Source organism: Cynoglossus semilaevis, chromosome 8, assembly GCF_000523025.1.
Source record: "Cynoglossus semilaevis isolate Cse_v1.0 chromosome 8, Cse_v1.0, whole genome shotgun sequence".
NCBI lineage: Eukaryota > Metazoa > Chordata > Actinopteri > Pleuronectiformes > Cynoglossidae > Cynoglossus > Cynoglossus semilaevis.
This window is the reverse complement of record NC_024314.1, coordinates 27,682,489-27,698,586: the sequence shown is the minus strand read 5'-3', so window position 1 is coordinate 27,698,586 and position 16,098 is coordinate 27,682,489. Positions and strand designations below refer to the sequence as shown.

The window sequence follows — 16,098 nt, the reverse complement described above, 5'->3', positions numbered from 1 at the left end:
ACACCGCCTGCAGGCCACAGGAGTGAGTCTTTTTCCACACCGCAGAGAATATTTGTAGTTTATTATATTTATAAAATGATTCAAATATGTTTTTTGTCAGTTTTGCCCAAAACTGAGAGGTAAAAATCCCTTGCCCCCCCCACCGCAGCACACCTGCAGTGGATATAAAAAGTCCCCACGCAGCTGTTTAAATGCCATGTTTTTGTGATGATAAAAAAAAAGAGGGTAATTCAGACATTTCAGCTGAATAAAAAATAAATTTAGAAAGGGGAAATAAAAATAAATACAGATAATGTGGGCATATTTCTGCACTCCCTCTGAGAAATGCGCATGTGACAGAATTAACCAATCACATTCAAACTGGTGGTCAGCACGTACCTCTCACCATTTAAGGTTCCTCTGAACCCAAATAAAGTTTTTCCTCCCCTAAGGTTTTTTAAATTATACACAGGATATAGGTCAATTTAATAGTAGAAAAAAAGTTAAAAGTTAATTTATCTTATTCTAATTTATTGACTTTTTTTCTATCCACTGTATCTTGTCATGATTTTTAATTTTTTTTTTAATTATTATGAGGATTTTTGTTTAAAATAATGTTCTAGGAGTTTAGTTTTATTTGTCATTATACACAAATATGTTTATAATATAAGCACCTATTTTTTTTAGTTCATCCTAATGCACACCTTTGATGCCTAATTACGTTTAATTAGGCAATTCTTTATTACGTTTTGTGATATGTTCACAGCAGGAAAACTCACTTGTTTTCTATCAACGTCTTTTTTAGCATGGAAACTAAAATAAGCAGTGCTATACCCTGTCATGTTGCATCGCATTTGTAATAATATTCTGAGCAATCTCTTTCCTACTTCAGCATCTCTAAACAATTATGTTGATGAAATGGAGAAATCCTAGTCTCAGTGTTTTGTGTCTGACCTCTGTGTTCTCTTTAGACTTTACATATGGAACAACACAGGAGTGAATCTGACCTTCCACATTCCGAGGACTGACATTACAGGCGTGGCCAGCGTGTGTGCTGTTCTGCCGGATGGTAGCTGCCGTGGCAACTTTGAAGTCACCTACAAGTCGCTACCTTCCTGCACTGACATTAAACCGAGCAGCACGTGGCTCAGGTACAGTGTCTTACAAAAATTTTTTAAATTTAATTTATATTTTTAAAAACTTTTCATCCCTCATTTTTTCTGGTGAAAAAAGACATTGTGAAGAATTACTGGGTGATAATCATAATAGGTTGCAAAATAAAAAGTACCATATTTTCCACACTATAAGTCACTCTGGAGTATAAGTCGCACCAGTGCCCTCAAGTGGCTGTCAGTGTGAAATTAACGAACATGTAAACTTTCAGTGGTACAGGAGTAGTAGATACTGGTACACAAGCTTAGAGTGCCCTCTAGAGGCTGTCAGTGTGAAAATAACAAACATGTGAAATGATATATTTCGATATATATATAAGTCGCACCTGAGAATAAGTCGCAAACCCAGCCATAGGATGGGAAAAACTGCGATTTATAGTCCGTAAAATTTGGTAATCGGTGGTATGGTAAACTAGAAGGAGGATTACTGTCAATGATTTCATGAACGACTTTAGACAAATTCAAAGACATGACTACAGTAAACAAAGTTAATCACATGTTTGGGTGTGAATTGTCAACTCATTCAGTCAACAGTAACTGTCCTTTCTCTGTAAACAGCGATAGGTAAAAATAAAACATGTTTTTAGGTCCAGACTCAGCCGTGAGGGACTGAGACGTTCGTGTCTCTGTCTGTTAAGTGAGGAACAGAGTCTCACTCTACGGCCGTCCGATGGTGAAAGATAGCAACTTCCTCTTGTACATCTTGTTTTTACCAGCGAAGCACTTCTGTTTTTAGCTGCCACAACTGAAAGTTCTGTTCCAAGTGTTTCACACTTTGACATGTCAAATGAAAGTATTACAAAACCTGCAGGGTTGAGGGTGTTTGGTCACAGGTCAGTGTTGTTACACTGTTGTCTTCTCCCCTGCTGGTCTGCTGCTGCTGCTGCGTCTCCTGTAGTGGGAGGAGGAACGTCACACTCAAAGGCTCAAAGCTGGACCTTGTGGATGGGATCACACAGAGCAACGGAACACAAGAAGCCAGGATTCAGACAAACCGCAGTCATTTGGTAAATCTGTGGACAAAACTGACGAAAAACAAACACACCTTACTGTTTTATTGACTTCAAATGAAAAAAAAAAAAAAAATCCAACAAACAAACCACACCCGATGTTTCTTTGTTCCACTGCAGAGAATCACTTACGAAACACTGGCAGCTGGAAACTCTCAGTCCACCTTCACTACAACTGTCTTTCTGAAAGTAGCCAACGAGACAGTGCTCTGTTCAAAGAAGCTCACCTACTACCCCGATCCAACCTTCACCAGCTTCAAACCCTCCAGATGGGGCAGCAGCATGTACATCACCATTGAGGTAAGTTGAAAAAAAAAATAAATAAAAGTGTGAAGTAGTTAAAACTAACACGAACTCACCACATTACAGTCCACAACCACTGGGTTACAGGCTGGTAACAGGCCACACAATAAGAATGTTTTCATTTTTAAATTTACATATGTTTGGATAGTATTTTATTGTAAAATCTAAAAAAAATATTTAAAGATAAAATAATATAAAATAACTAAATTGACCATATACTGTATATATACATGTTATTTATACACGTTCACAACCAGTAGAACAACAACACAACAACTGTCTTCGTCCTGGGCTTCAGTCTTTTGTCAGTGATGAACCAACGTCCGGCGCTTAAACTAATTTCAACAGTCTGTTGGAAATCTGAGCTGTGATTTGTTCTTGTCTCAACAGCTCTGCCAGTTATTTTTGTTTGTTGATCTACTTCCCCTCCACCCATTCATAAAGACACCGGGGATTATTTCCTGGGTCATTTATTACATTTTAAACTTTAATTCCTTCTCTGCAGCTCATCATAACACACTTTGTTTTGTTTGCAGAAAAAGCCTGACAGTCTGTCGATGACCACCGGGGACTTGTCGGCCTGGGGGGTCCACAAGGAAAAACTCTTCCCCTGCATCATGAAGGACAAAGATAATAAGAATGGCAACGAACTTTTCATCTGTGAAATAATCGAAACAAACAAGGTTGAGTTTAGGCAGTTGTTGGTGAGTATTTCAGCAGTACTCTGCAGTATTTCAGCAGTACTCTGCAGTATTTCGTCAGTACCAGTGGTACACGACTGTCTATGTGAGCAACGCTGTCGTAAAATCACTAGTGTAATTATGTTGGACTGTATTTATCCAGAGTTGTTATAAGAATAACATGGCTGACAAAAAACAAATGGTGCATTAGCGCCCCCTGTGGTGATTAAAACCTGCAATCTCTTCCTCCTCTCTCTTTAAAAAGGTTCTGCGAAGACTTTTAGTATTTTTTATCTAATTTCTGCTCAGTTGAAGACTTAATTATTATTATCACAGAATCAAGAAACAAAAAATCAGTGATCAACCAAGAAAGTAGAATTGATTTTTTTTTCTGCTTATTTATTTATTTTAATTTATTACGTAAAAATATAGACTAATTAGATACTTTTTTTTACATTTCTCTCTGCATTAAATTAATATCTTTTTAATTGACCCATGACTGGTTTACTGTAATATTGTCTCTTTACTTCATTCTTCAAAATTTAAAAACAATTTCATTAATTTAAATGAATGGGTTCTAATCCAAAGTTAATTGGTGTTGATTGGTGGTTTTGGTCGGTGACGTTTGCGTTTGTTTTTCTGTTTTCTCCCAGATTAGGTTCGGGGACCGATCGGTGACATTGCACCTGAACTCATCCCTGCAGTTCTTGTGGCTGCTGCTCGTTCTGGTGCCGATCCTCTGCTTTACCGTCGGTGAGTTCACACTCGGCCGCTCGACGTTAGAGTCTGACCTTGAAGCTGCAATTTCCCTTCAAAGAAAAAAAAACCAACCTTGTTCTGGTCTTTCAGTTCTGTTGCTGATCTACCGACGCAAACAGCAGATGTTAACGGATAGAATGAACCGATTGATGGAGAACCTGGAGCTCGACATCAGGAATGACATCAGACAAGGTCGCTTTGTTGGTTTTGATCACTTTTTGCCTTCATAAGAAATAATGGGTTTTTTGTTTTGTTTTTTACAGAAATTATAAACACACATTTTTGGAGCAGACATTTCATTTTTTTTTTATCCTTTCCAAAAAACCCAAAAATGTATTTGGTTGTTTTTGGCCTAAATTTGACAGTGTAAAATATAATATTGTATCTTGTTATGTAATATTTATAAAACCCTTTTATATTTTTTGTATGCATTAGGATTAGCATGAATATTTGATTTTTATTTTTAAACTCAAGCTAAAATTTTGTTAAAAATAGTATGGTATGCATTTTATGCACATATATATTTGATTGATTTTTTTAAATTATTTTTTGTAGCATAAGTTATAGCTCTTTTTGTTAGCATTTTAGCTGAAATCAGTGCAAATCATATATTTTATTATTGAAAGTGTTTTGTTTTGTTTTTTTCATTTTAGAGCAGATTGTAAATGTTGATGTTTATTTGGGTGTAAATTACATTTTACATTTTTTTTATATTTTAGCTGTTTTTATTTATTTATTTATTTTCAAATATGTGGTGTTTTTTCATTGGCTGGTTGTATTTACTGATCTGTTCTCTGCAGGTTTTGTGGATCTGCAGACGGAAACGGCCGAGCTGATGGAGAACGTTGGCGCCATCCCTTTCCTCGACTACAAACATTTCGCCTGTAGAATCTTTTTCCCCGAGGTACAGTACAGTACACTACAGTACACTACAGTACACTACAGTACAGCAGCACGGATGTCCTCCTTCACAGCTTGGAGAGTCAGTGCTGCGTGGTCCCGTTTTCATCAACAGAACATTAACACAGCTTCCTGTTTGTCACCTACACCCAGGGTGAAGCTCTGCTGACGCTGTGCATCACAGACATCAGTCAGGTGGGTTTTTCACTGATCTCACGTCCTAATGTGCCGTTCTAAAGTGTCGACGCAGAACCTTTTACCAGGAAGTAGGTATTTTACAAGGAACTAGGCGTCTACCAGGAACTAGATTCAAATACTGCATCGCCTTTTTGTGGCTACTAAAAAAAAGTCCCTTGGAGTGCTGGTAGATTAATCAAAAATAATAATAAAAACATATATATTTATTATTGTACTTCTGTAGTGTGTAAATGTCACTCTCTTATGGCTTGAGACACGAACTAACACTTGAGACTCTCCTTAAATGTAAATGTAGAAGTTGTCATGTTTATTTTTCATGTGATATATTTTGTGAAAACTCAGAATAATTATGTATATATGTATATATATAAACATAAATGTTAAAAAAGAAGAATATTTCCAGTTAATTTATTAACAAATATTTGAGCACAATATGAAAAACTGCAGTTCTATTAGAGTATTTTACGTGACCACAGTAAAGTGGGCTGTGGTTGAACAGCTGAACTGATATCAGCGTCAACTGTTCAACCACCAGCGCTGAGGTCTGTCACTGTGGTGGAAACCAATCATCTCCAGGTACTTCATCACTCATGGTATTTGTCTTGTAATCAGTGGTGAGTTTTTGTCAACATAATAAGACAGTGATGGTGTATTTTTTTTTTTGAACTGTGACCAGGACACTGTGAAAGTTCAGCTCGACGAGTGCTGCCGTGCTTTGTCCCAACTGATCCACGATCAGCTGTTTCTCAGGTCTATGGTGCACGCTCTGGAGGAGCAGAAGAGTTTCAACGTCAAAGACAAGTACGTTTTTTTTTTATTTGTTTTTTTTTTTTTTTTGAAGATTTACTTGAAGCCCAGCTTACGTATATGCAGTATCTACTACTTCAGTATCTGTTACTACAGTATCTACAACTCCACGGTCCAGTTCGGCTCTAAAGAAACACATCGAAGCTGAGCTTCAACAGTGTTTAATACACGACCTATAAGAAGAAAAAAGAAATTGTTCTCTTTTTTTTTTGCTAAACGACTTTAAGTAAATGAAAGGTTCATAATATTTGACTCTTTATTTCCTGACCTTTTGACTCTGCTCAGCCGTCACACATCATCTGTTGTTCATATGCAATGTTTTCACACACACCCACACACACTTTTCATCCAAAGTTTCGACTCTCGCTCTACGTTGACACTCGAGAAAAAAAAAAAAAAAAAAAAAGTCTAACTTCTGTGTCCATGTCTCCCGCCGTCCTCAGATGCGTCCTGGCGTCTCTGCTAACGGTCACGCTCCACAGTGACCTGCTGTACCTGACGGAGGTGATGGAGGTTCTGCTGAGGGACTTGATGCTGCAGAACAACAACACTCAGCCCAAACTTCTGCTGCGACGCACCGAGTCCATCGTGGAGAAACTGTTGACCAACTGGATGTCCATTTGTCTCTACGGCTTCCTCAGGGTTCGTCCACTATAATGTCACATAAAATTCACAAAACCGTACCAGGGTGTGTGTGTGTGTGTGTGAAGGCGAAGGACCGCTCAACCAGAGTGACCCCGCCCTAGTTGAGGCCATTATATAGAAAAATTTAACTGGGGTCAAACAGTAAAATTGTATAACAAGGGTGCTAAACTCCTGGGTCGGGGGCCACTTAACCACCGGTAATGGTAATTGAATGTTAAAAATAATTAGATTTTTTTCCATAAGGAAACTTTTTTTTTGTGTTGTTACGTGTCGTGTTCACAGGCTGTAAGTGACCCGCAGGCCACAGGTTTGCCAACCCTGATTAACACACTAGTTGCCATTTATTGAATTTAATCCGATTGTGTGTTTACTATGATGACAGTTTTACTAAGTCAGTAACTCATCGTGCCTGTACTACCACAGTATTACAGTAGTACAGTGTATTGTGTCACATATTGTATGCGCTGACACGTCTCCAGTTGCCCACCACCTGAAGAGAACCTGCTGCGCTCGCCGTGGCATCGGTACCGCGGTCTCACTGTGCTTCCTGTTTCTCTTCAGGAGTCCGTTGGCCAACACCTGTTCCTGTTGGTGAGCGCGCTCACGCAGCACATCAACAAAGGCCCCGTGGACTGTGTGACCCAGAAGTCTCTGTACACACTCAGTGAGGACTGGCTGCTGTGGCAGGCCCAGGACTTCAGCTCCCTGGTAGAAACACACACACACACACACACACACACACACACACTCTAGGTTCACTTCACTTCAGAAGATTGCAGTTCCTAAAACACACAGTTCTCTTCTGGTGCTAAATTGAGGAGGAGAAACCACTTCCTTTATTCTAAAGACAGATACTGGCAGCACGTACAGGGCCTTAGTGATACTGCAGTATACCTCGTTTACAGGAGTATTAGTAGTACACTGGGGTATTGCACAGTGCTGGTCTGTTAGTCTTAGTCTGTCGACTAAACTGTAACTTAGTCGCAGTCACAATTCAGTCTCTTGAACTGTTTTTGTTCTAGTTTAGTTCCATTAGTTTCATTAAAAACAAATGTATTGGAGTAAATTTAGATTAGATTAAATTAAATTTAGATTTGGATACATTTATGTGTAATATTTTTAGTATATATATATATATATATATAAATATAATACTATAATAGTAGTATTTAAATGTCACTTCATATATTTTAATACTTCAGTCTCTTTACCTCGTGCTGTCGATTTATCAATCAGTCAATCCAAAAATTACGTTTCTTTTTTCTTTTTTTAAACAGATTTAACTCTTGACTAGACAGACCAGACTTGTAGGTTCTTCTACTTCAAACTTTCTTTTTTGTTTGCCAAGCATGGCGTGCCATGACGCTCGGTGACACTGAACCACTTCTTCCTCTTAACACACACACACACGCTTTGCTTTCTGGCCACTGCACCACAGACAGTTTCAGAAATATCCAGAGAAAGATACTGCAGTGTGAAGGTGTGAGGACGTAAACGTGAAAAGAAAATAGAAAACCATAAATATCATTATTTATGACTTCATTACGAGTCAAGTTTTTGACCATTTTAAATCAAACGATTGTTCGTAAAAAAGAATATATATCTCTGCGAGGCATTTTATGAGGTGTCAAAGGAAAAAAAACAAACCCAAAAAGTTCTTTCGTTTTAACAAATGAAGATGAAGTGAGAGTTCATAGTTTTTTACAGAATTCTCTTTTCAGCAGTCCCTCCCACCACAGAGGAAATGGAACACGTCAGCGTTTTAGAGAGAAATCTGTGAGAAAGATTTCTGCAGATTTCTGTGAACACATCTGACTGATCAGAACACAGATGGAGAAGTTCACCCAACGGCGTTACATTAATAAATAATAAATCTAATGCATTGCACTCAAACTCCTGGCTCGAGGTCCAGGCACCTGCACGTGAACCTCCACATCTGGAGCGAACTAGATCTGTCAGTCAGAGGTTTTTGTTTTTTTTGTATTACTAATTATCATAAACAGAATTGCAATATAATTAATTTACAAAATACAGTAAAACTGTATAACAAGGGTGCCAAACTGCCAGGTCGGGGGCCACTTATGGCCCTTAACCACCCTTGATTCGACCTGTGATGGAAATGGGATGTCAAAAATAATTTGATTTTTTTTTTCCCATGAAGCTTTTGTTTTACTCGTTTATTTACAGGTTCATTACTTATTGGTAATTAAGTAGTGAAACTACAATCCTACAGTTTGTAAATTCAAATATGAAGTTCTGTCATGTGCTCGGCCAGAAAAGAAATGCACATTTTTTTATTGGATAATTCAATTTTGGAATATAATTTTGTTTTTATTATGATTCTTTACGGTCTAAGGTTTTTGATCTCCAGGCCAAACTATAACATTTTACAAGTATAAAAAGAAACGTTTCACATTTATAAAAGGAATTCTGCTGAAATACATATCATTTATAAATAAAAGGAGGAGAGGAAGGAAGGAGCTGAGAAATTTATGAAAGACAATTTTTTCCTTCCTCTTTTCCCTCCAGGCTGAGACCTCTGTGATTCTCTAATTAGTTCAGGACAGGGAGGCGTACCAAAAGATATCGAAAGTTACAAAATGGTCATTGATTTCCTCAGAGCTGGGTTGTTTTTAGGTAAACACTGTGCAACCGGTGATCGACATCCTGTTACATGCACTACATCTGTGAAAAAAGCTGCAACAAACGAAGAGAGTTCTGTTCACTCCTCAACACTTCTGAGCCTAAGTGCTTCCTGTAACAGCTTCTCCTCCTCTCCCTCCTCTCCCTCCTCCTCCTCTACTCTCTGCTGCAGCAGTGACCCCTCACCACAGTGGTCTTCAATGTCCTGCCCACACCATCACTCTTCCTATACATCCATTACACTCGCCGCACATTAACAGCCAAACAGCACAAGGGCCACGTGATGAAGACTGACCGCACTTCCTCTACAGCCATTCTCTTCTCTCTCCTTTATCTTAAAGATTGACTAGAGCTAAACTAAAGTGATTGTCGTCCAGATACGGTAGAACGACGCTACCTTCAGGTTTTTTTATTTGTTTTTTTTTTTCTGTCTGTTTCCTGCAGAAGCTAAAAGTGCTGTTTGCTGTGGGCATTGGCGGCGAGGTCAGCGAGCCTCTGGAGGTCAACTGTCTGACCTGTGACACGGTGGATCAAGTCAAGGAGAAAATTTTGTCCACCTTCAGGGCCAAGTTTGGTTTCCCCTACAACATGCCCCTCAAAGACATCCATATTGGTGAGTGGTGGTGTTGGTCTGCAGTGTTTCCATTATGGTTTCACCTCAGTGTGTCAGAGTTTCCAACCTTTTCTGAGTTGCGGCAGATACTTCACACTAGAAAAATCTCACAGGGCAACATTAAAAAAATGCAATAAAAAATAAATAATTTCATGGAGTATGATCTTCTAGTTACAATTGACTTCCTCAGTATAAACCTGGGTTTGTTTAGTTGAACACCACAGTGACATACTCACAGGTGTTGAAGAATTTTTTTATTATAAATAATATAATATAATATATAATAATATAAAAATAATATTTGCTGTTAACGTGCTGCATGTGGTTCCTTTGGAAATTAAACCCAGGACTCTCGTGTTAACGTGCTGCATGTGGTTCCTTTGGGAATTAAACCCAGGACTCTCGTGACGTACTAACCGCTACACTGTGGAACCAACTCGACATGCAAATATCTCTTTTTCTTTGGTCTTTATAGCCATCTGCTGCCACCTAGTGGAATAGTATCGAATTGTTTAGCCTGTCACTGACACAGACAATCTAAGGCAATTTCTGTGCGGTAAATAAATAATAGTTTTCGATAATAATAAAATTATAATTAGGTAGCTAGGGGGCGCCACAGCTTAGTGTAAATGAGTTCCAGGTCATGGAGCATCAAATGTCTTTCTACTGACGTTAGACTTAACTTATCCTTATCTTCAGAGACGGTCTGTTCTCACGTCCTGATTGTAACATTTCACCACCAGAGTATGAGAACGACGGGAGCTTCGTTCCCCTGGAGGAGGTCGATAGAAGATCTGAGGTCATGGGGGACGTGACGATGCTCAACACAATGAAGCACTACCAGGTGAGTGATGAGAGGGTTTAGGACTACAGTAACCAGGGTCTGGACTAAAACACTGGACAGAGACCAGCCTTGTTATTTCTTATCTGACAAAAACAGACAAAAACAGTGACGTTTCCTGTGTGTCGGTTTTGCAGGTTCCTGATGGAGCGACGGTCAAAGTTCTCTCTAATAAAACTCATCCTCCTCTGAGTCCACAGGGAAGTGTGAAAGGTGAGAGTCACTGAAGGAACCTGACGCACTGGTTAAATAACAGGTCACAGGTCACAACCAATGATTGTAGGCGCATACCGCCACCTACTGTACTAACGTATGTAGTGTCACGGAATGACCGGTGACTTTTTAAGATAACGCAGTCTACTCCTTACACCTTGATCCTTTTTTTTTTTAATGGAATTTTATCCGATTTAGGATTCATCGTTACATCATGACTCATCGTGAGCTAATCAGCTAACGATTTATTGTTACAAAAACACAAATCATGTAAATGGAATTTTTGAGTTATTCTTTGGTGTTTCCTATACTTATCTATGGAACTAGGATCATGGTGCTGACTTGTCTTTTTCTCCCTCTAGATGATGAGAATTTCACGGGGAAATATTTCCACTTGGTAAGAAAAAATAATCTACTCTATTCTAATTTTAATGAAACGGTTTAAATTAAATGTTTAAAATCATTAAATATACAAGAAAGAGAAATGAAACAACGTCTGAGACAGAAAGTGAGCAGAGCTTGAACTACATTTATGTCACAACAAGAAGTCCAGACACAGACGTTAAAATAGATTTTTGTGATTTACGTTTAGTTTTGTTTTTCATCTGTTCTCGTTCTTTCGTCCCTTCTGTCAAACTGCAGATTGATCCTGATGTGGTCGAGGACCAACAGCAGGACCTGGAGAGGAAGAAGTTAAAAGTGAAGGAGGTTCACCTCACCAAGCTGCTCTCCACGAAGGTAAGTGACCGTCGCTTAGACTGGGGCAAATAATCACCTGAGCCCCGGCCGAGTGAAAAAGTCGCCCAGTTATAGATGATGACAGACAGAATATTAGTGAAAAATCAATTAAAAAAAAAATCACGTGATAAAAAATCTGTTGTTGTTTGAAATCTTGATGAGTAAAATGACTATTTATTGCCCAACATCGTGTTTAATCCGCAGCAGGAAACTGGAGGAAACTGTACAAGTGTAATATGTAGATCGTTAGTGTAATTCCTTTTTTGGCCAGCAGTGTGGTCAGAGACACTGACATTACTTCAATTCCTCTGTTTTTATAGAGTCAGAGTCAGAATACAAATGTACAGCCAGTGTGAACAGTTGGTTGATTCAATCTATGGCCCTGGTCCTACTGGTGACCCTGCATCACTGTAACAATGTCAATAGTTAGCGATGAACGATGGATGGCGGTTGGATGACAGTTGGATAGGAAGATGAATTAGAAAAGAAAAAAAAATTAAAATTTGTTTTATAATTTCATGGCAGCCTCACACTGCCACCCTGTGTCCAAATGTCACCATGGCATCAGAAGGCGAAGGCCACCTTCTTCTAGAGGGAGTAGCACCAGGGGTACATGAACCAGAGTTTGAGTACCACTGGATCCTCACTCCTTCTCTTCTCCTCAGGTGGCGGTGCACTCCTACGTGGAGAACCTGTTCAGGTCCATCTGGGGGACTCAACAGGGCAAGGCGCCGCACGCCATCAAGTACTTCTTCGACTTTCTGGACAAAACGGCGAACGAGATGAAGATCAGCGACCCAGATGTTCTGCACATTTGGAGGACCAACAGGTTCGATTAGGGAGTTCTAAGACAAATTTTTAAAAAAAAAAAAAAAAAAAAAAAAGAAGAAGACACTTTGATCTGCACTCATGTGTAAACATTATTGAAGTTGGTGGAGAAGTGTGGAATTCTGGGGGATGTATTTCTCCCCTGTTTGTCTGCCTCGTCACAGCTGATATTTGACAACAGTTTGAAAACCTGTCAAAGTTGTTGGAGACATCCGTCACACACACACACACACACACACACACACACACACACACACACACACACACACCGTTTCACATCATCAGTCGTGTCTCGATTGAATTTTCCCCTAAAAAACTATTTTTTGTGTGTATGTGGATTATGTGTGTATATATATGCGTTTGTGTGTGTGTGTATGTATGTATCTATATGTATATATGTGTATATGTATATAGGTGTATATGTGTATATATATGCATACAGTATATGTGTATATATGTATATATGTATGTATGTGTATATATACACACATACACATATATGTATATATATGTGTGTATATATCTATGTATATGTATATATATGTGAATATACGTATATGTATGTGTATATATACACACATACAATATATGTATATATGTGGATATATCTATGTATATGTATATATTTGTGAATATATGTATATGTGTATATGTATATATGTATATATTTATATATATGTGTATATATGTATATGTGTATATGTGTATTTATGTATATATGTGTATATAGTTGCAGACTCCACTGTACACATATATGTACTGTGCATATATAGGTTTAGATGAGCTGAACCAGACTGGTTCTCTGCTGTTCTCCCCAGTTTACCACTTCGCTTCTGGGTGAACATCCTGAAAAACCCGCAGTTTGTGTTCGACATGGAGAAGAGTCCACAGTTGGACGGATGTCTGTCGGTCATCGCCCAGGCCTTCATGGACTCCTTCTCCCTCAGTGAGACCCAGCTGGACAAGGTAAATGACCAGCGCCCGACTGTGAACACTGTGTGAAGAACCAGTTTGGTACATTTCCAGCACCTGCTGGGAAATTTGTGGTGGAGCATAATTTGATCAGCACTGCAATATACTGCAATATATTGGTTTATATGTTGTTATGTTATTAGTTCAAATCAAATTCTACAATATTACATTAAGTTACCATGATATATTTGATTGAGGGTTTTTAAGATAAATCATAGAATTATATATATAGAATTATATATTTATATATGTATGTATATATTTATATATGTATGTATATATTTACGCATATATGTATGTGTAAAAATAAACATTTTATTTTTTTTTTTAATATATGTAAAATTATAATTATATATGACCATATATATTTTCTGTGGGGCTTTGGCCCAGAGGTAATGTCTCTGTCATTGGTGTGGAACTCCAGGGTTCACCTCCTGGGCAAGTTCAAATCCCAGTTAGGGTGGTTAATACCTTCCAGTGGACTCACCACCCGCAGGAAGGTTTGGGGGGGTTGGTACAGTGCAGTGTGATTTGGGTGGTGGTCGTAGAGACTGCTGCCCCCGCCAGCGGATGAAAATGGATGGATTGATGGATGGATATATTTCCCCCCTAAAGAATGAAAACGGTCATTTTAAATCTTCATGTTTATGACCTCCCCATGTGTTAAAGTCTTTGGTGAGCTGACCCCTGACCCCTGACATTATTGTCTTCCAGAATACACCGACCAACAAGCTTCTCTACGCCAAAGACATCCCCAAGTTCAAACAGGAAGTGAAGGAGTACTACAACCAGGTCAGGCGCCAGCAGCCAATCACAGACTCAGGATTCAAGGCCTTTCTGCAGGAGGAGTCAAAGGTGAGACTTTTACAAACGTACTGCAGTACCGGCTCAGTCCAGAGGTGGACTAAAGAGGTTGTTGTTGTTTCAGAAACATCAGAATGAATTCAACGAGCCAGCGGCTCTGAGAGAGATCTTCAAATTCATCCAGAGATATTTCACACAGGTTTGTTTCTTCTATCTTCACTTTGATGTCCCCTCACCATCCAATCACAGTCAAGTTAACACACACACATATACAGAATATATATATATATATATTCTGTATATGTGTGTGTGTTAATTTGACTGTGATTGGATGGCCAAACTCATAGGACCCCTATATATGTATATGTATATATATATATGTATATATATATGGGGTCCTATGAGTTTGGCCACATAACAATTTTCCACCAATTATAGAGCTTGATTTAATTTCCCCCAGATACAAGTGAAACTGAACCAGAACGGAGCCCCCACTGAGCTGATGGAGCAGCTGACCCACGTCAGGGACCTGTTTTATGGACTGAAGAGCTGCTCCTGGAGCTGAGCTGCTCCTGGACAACAGATAACACGGTTTTTAGACTTTTCTACTGCTAACATTCAAAAACAGTCTCAGGGCTGAGGAGACACCGGGTGACGACGTCGGTGCTCTCTCAGGTGTTGTCGTTGTTCAGGCTGTATGTAAATACACCAATAAATGTTGTTGATATGCCGTAATGACACGTTTCCTTTTTGATATTTCAAGGCATCTTGGTGTAAATTGAACCCTGACCTCTAAACCTAACCTTAACCAACATAACCCTGACCCCTAAGACTAAAGGCAATCCATAAGTGTTTTAGTATAATAAGGCAATTTAGGTCCATTTCTAAACACAAATGATATACCTAGGGGTAATGACTCTTTTTACAGATGTCTTAATGGAGGAAGGGTCAATATTTGACATTTGTTAGGGGGTCTTTTAAACACAGATTATATACACTGGTAGGTAGGTACATTGTATTTAGACGCATTTTTGTTTGTTAGCATATAATTTTTGGTCAGATGCATTTTTCTCATCCTGCTAGAAAAATTCAAGATTTGTTTAGATTTTTTTTTTTTTTTAATTTTCTGGTAAATGTTTAAAAAAGAAAAATCTGAATTGTATATTTTCTGTGTTCTGTCCCTAGGTTTGTGGTGAATGTTGTCTCAGATTTGGTAAAATGTCTCCATCTAGTGGCTTAGGTAGGTAGCGTTCTAAATGACCAAACTTTTCTGTTGAGATTAATCGATGTGTGGATGTTAGAACATGCTGGAAGAAACGCTCTTCGTGGTTTCGTTGTACGCGGTCATTACAGGACAAGCTGTAAGTTTATTTTGCTACAAAGTTTAATTCGAGGTCCTGGTTTTTGTGTTTTAATCGTATATGAAACGATGTTTGTAAAATGTTTGTTAGCATGCATTCTTAGCATTAGGTTAACATAGAACCGAACTGTTTTTTTTTACTTTGATTAGTTTCGTTAATTTATTTGAATTTTTAAAAGAATACGAGGGCTGTATATTGATACAAAATTGTTGTTTGTATTTTTCAGTTTCACAAAAAGAAAATAGAATACGGTTCGAGTTAACGTTCTGACAGAGTCGTCAGATTCCGGAATCATTTTCTGTTGTTTAGTTCGCTGAATAGTCTGCATGTTTCTCATCAAATTACAGCATTTAGAGATTTTTTTCATTTAAATTTGACAAAATTTGACAAAAAATGACGTGAAAACTTCGGATTTTGACAAAAGATTTAATACAAAAAAATTCTAAAAATGTTTATATAATTCACTATTATAATTTTATGAGAAACATGGAAGTTGACATGCAAGGTAACATTTTTAAAAATAATTGTACAAAGATTTTAGTCAAAATATTTTAGTTTTTCACCAAAAATGACAACAAATTCACATTTTGACGTAACTATTTATACTTAAATATTTCTAAAAATGTTCTCTA

The 16,098-nt window shown here is 38.1% G+C and overlaps 1 protein-coding gene across 1 annotated transcript in view; it reads left to right on the top strand.

Moving 5' to 3' along the window:
* Positions 1-14,840, top strand: part of plxnc1 (plexin C1) — a 21,218-nt gene extending 6,378 nt beyond the window's left edge. The window contains exons 10-31 of the mRNA XM_025057161.1: positions 1-22; positions 951-1,130; positions 2,050-2,158; positions 2,282-2,461; positions 3,001-3,168; positions 3,798-3,897; positions 3,994-4,095; positions 4,704-4,807; positions 4,957-4,998; positions 5,678-5,802; positions 6,252-6,450; positions 7,015-7,161; positions 9,541-9,709; positions 10,453-10,553; positions 10,688-10,763; positions 11,126-11,160; positions 11,406-11,501; positions 12,167-12,330; positions 13,148-13,295; positions 14,016-14,156; positions 14,230-14,304; positions 14,566-14,840. Coding sequence (XP_024912929.1) covers positions 1-22; positions 951-1,130; positions 2,050-2,158; positions 2,282-2,461; positions 3,001-3,168; positions 3,798-3,897; positions 3,994-4,095; positions 4,704-4,807; positions 4,957-4,998; positions 5,678-5,802; positions 6,252-6,450; positions 7,015-7,161; positions 9,541-9,709; positions 10,453-10,553; positions 10,688-10,763; positions 11,126-11,160; positions 11,406-11,501; positions 12,167-12,330; positions 13,148-13,295; positions 14,016-14,156; positions 14,230-14,304; positions 14,566-14,670 — 2,588 coding nt within the window. The 3' untranslated portion in view covers positions 14,671-14,840. The remainder of the gene's footprint in view (positions 23-950; positions 1,131-2,049; positions 2,159-2,281; positions 2,462-3,000; positions 3,169-3,797; positions 3,898-3,993; positions 4,096-4,703; positions 4,808-4,956; positions 4,999-5,677; positions 5,803-6,251; positions 6,451-7,014; positions 7,162-9,540; positions 9,710-10,452; positions 10,554-10,687; positions 10,764-11,125; positions 11,161-11,405; positions 11,502-12,166; positions 12,331-13,147; positions 13,296-14,015; positions 14,157-14,229; positions 14,305-14,565) is intronic.
* The last annotated feature ends 1,258 nt before the right edge of the window (positions 14,841-16,098 follow it).